Genomic DNA, 1,072 nt, shown 5'->3' with positions numbered 1-1,072 from the left:
GCCATAACATATATCTTGCTTTCTATGCAAAAATTAAACTTCCATACTATATGTTATCCCGGCGGAGCCAACACTTTGTAATCGGTTTAACTTTCTAGTCTTCTAGGATAAGGACGAAAAAACGGACACTCCGTCTCACAACACTCTCATTTATCTGGTTCTAGTGGACGTAAAAGAACCCGGCCACACCACTGTTCGAAAACAGTAGGGGACGAAGACCCCGGTGGTGCAGCCAACGTACTTCCCGGGCTGGGTGGGTTATCTGTAAGGAGAGATCTTAATATAATGTAGGAATAAATATCCTCCTTCGAATTCAAGTGTCGTATGGATACCTGTAAAAAGTGTTTGCATATATGTCTGTTATCCCGGATATTATTCCTCGCGAAATATACCAGGTATACTGTGCTATACCATCCGGTCTCTCTTTCTTTCTTTTAAAACTTCGTTTTCGTGTCTTGGTAATGTTTGGTTTTTGTTTTTGTTTTTTTCTTTTTTGTGAAATCTGCTTATTCAGGAAAATTAATTATCCTTCTTTAATTATGATTCAAAAGTCATTCAGGAAGGACATGCAGACAGTGCACCTGTTTCGAGAGCTATTTCAAAACATCCGCTTAAAACCAGCACTCAGAACCTTCCATTTTTCCTTCTTTGGACTCTTTAAAACGGCTGAATTGCAAGTTCATATTTAGATTAAACGAGGTACATCGCTGACTGTAAAAGCGCACATGATGACAGAACCAAACAATTTCTATCCGTCTAACATCGCCCTTTGCGTTGTAAAAGTTCTGTTGTGCCTTTCTGCCATCATGCTGAATAGCATCTCAATCCACGCCATCAGGAAAACGTCGTCGCTACAAAAGACTCCGAAAATCATGCTGCTGAGTCTAGCTATTTCTGATCTTGGCGTTGGCCTACTGGTGTATCCTTTGGCCATTGTAATTACCACCCTGGAGATGACTTCCAATGCCCAAAAGAATCCAGCTTATATGGTTATACTCATCCGAGTATTTCAGGTCCCCTTGAATCTGTTTTATTATGCTACTTTCTTTGGCGTGACTGCTCTCAGTGTAGA

At 40.6% G+C, this 1,072-nt stretch overlaps 1 protein-coding gene across 1 annotated transcript in view; it reads left to right on the top strand.

Moving 5' to 3' along the window:
• Positions 1-728: 728 nt before the first annotated feature.
• Positions 729-1,072, top strand: part of LOC140929848 (adenosine receptor A3-like) — a 903-nt gene continuing 559 nt past the window's right edge. The window contains exon 1 of the mRNA XM_073379548.1: positions 729-1,072. This exon is cut by the window's right edge and continues 559 nt beyond it. Within this exon, the coding sequence (XP_073235649.1) occupies positions 729-1,072 (344 nt within the window).

This window comes from Porites lutea, chromosome 1, assembly GCF_958299795.1.
Source record: "Porites lutea chromosome 1, jaPorLute2.1, whole genome shotgun sequence".
In the NCBI taxonomy this organism is placed as follows: domain Eukaryota; kingdom Metazoa; phylum Cnidaria; class Anthozoa; order Scleractinia; family Poritidae; genus Porites; species Porites lutea.
This window is presented reverse-complemented; position numbering and strand designations above follow the sequence as displayed.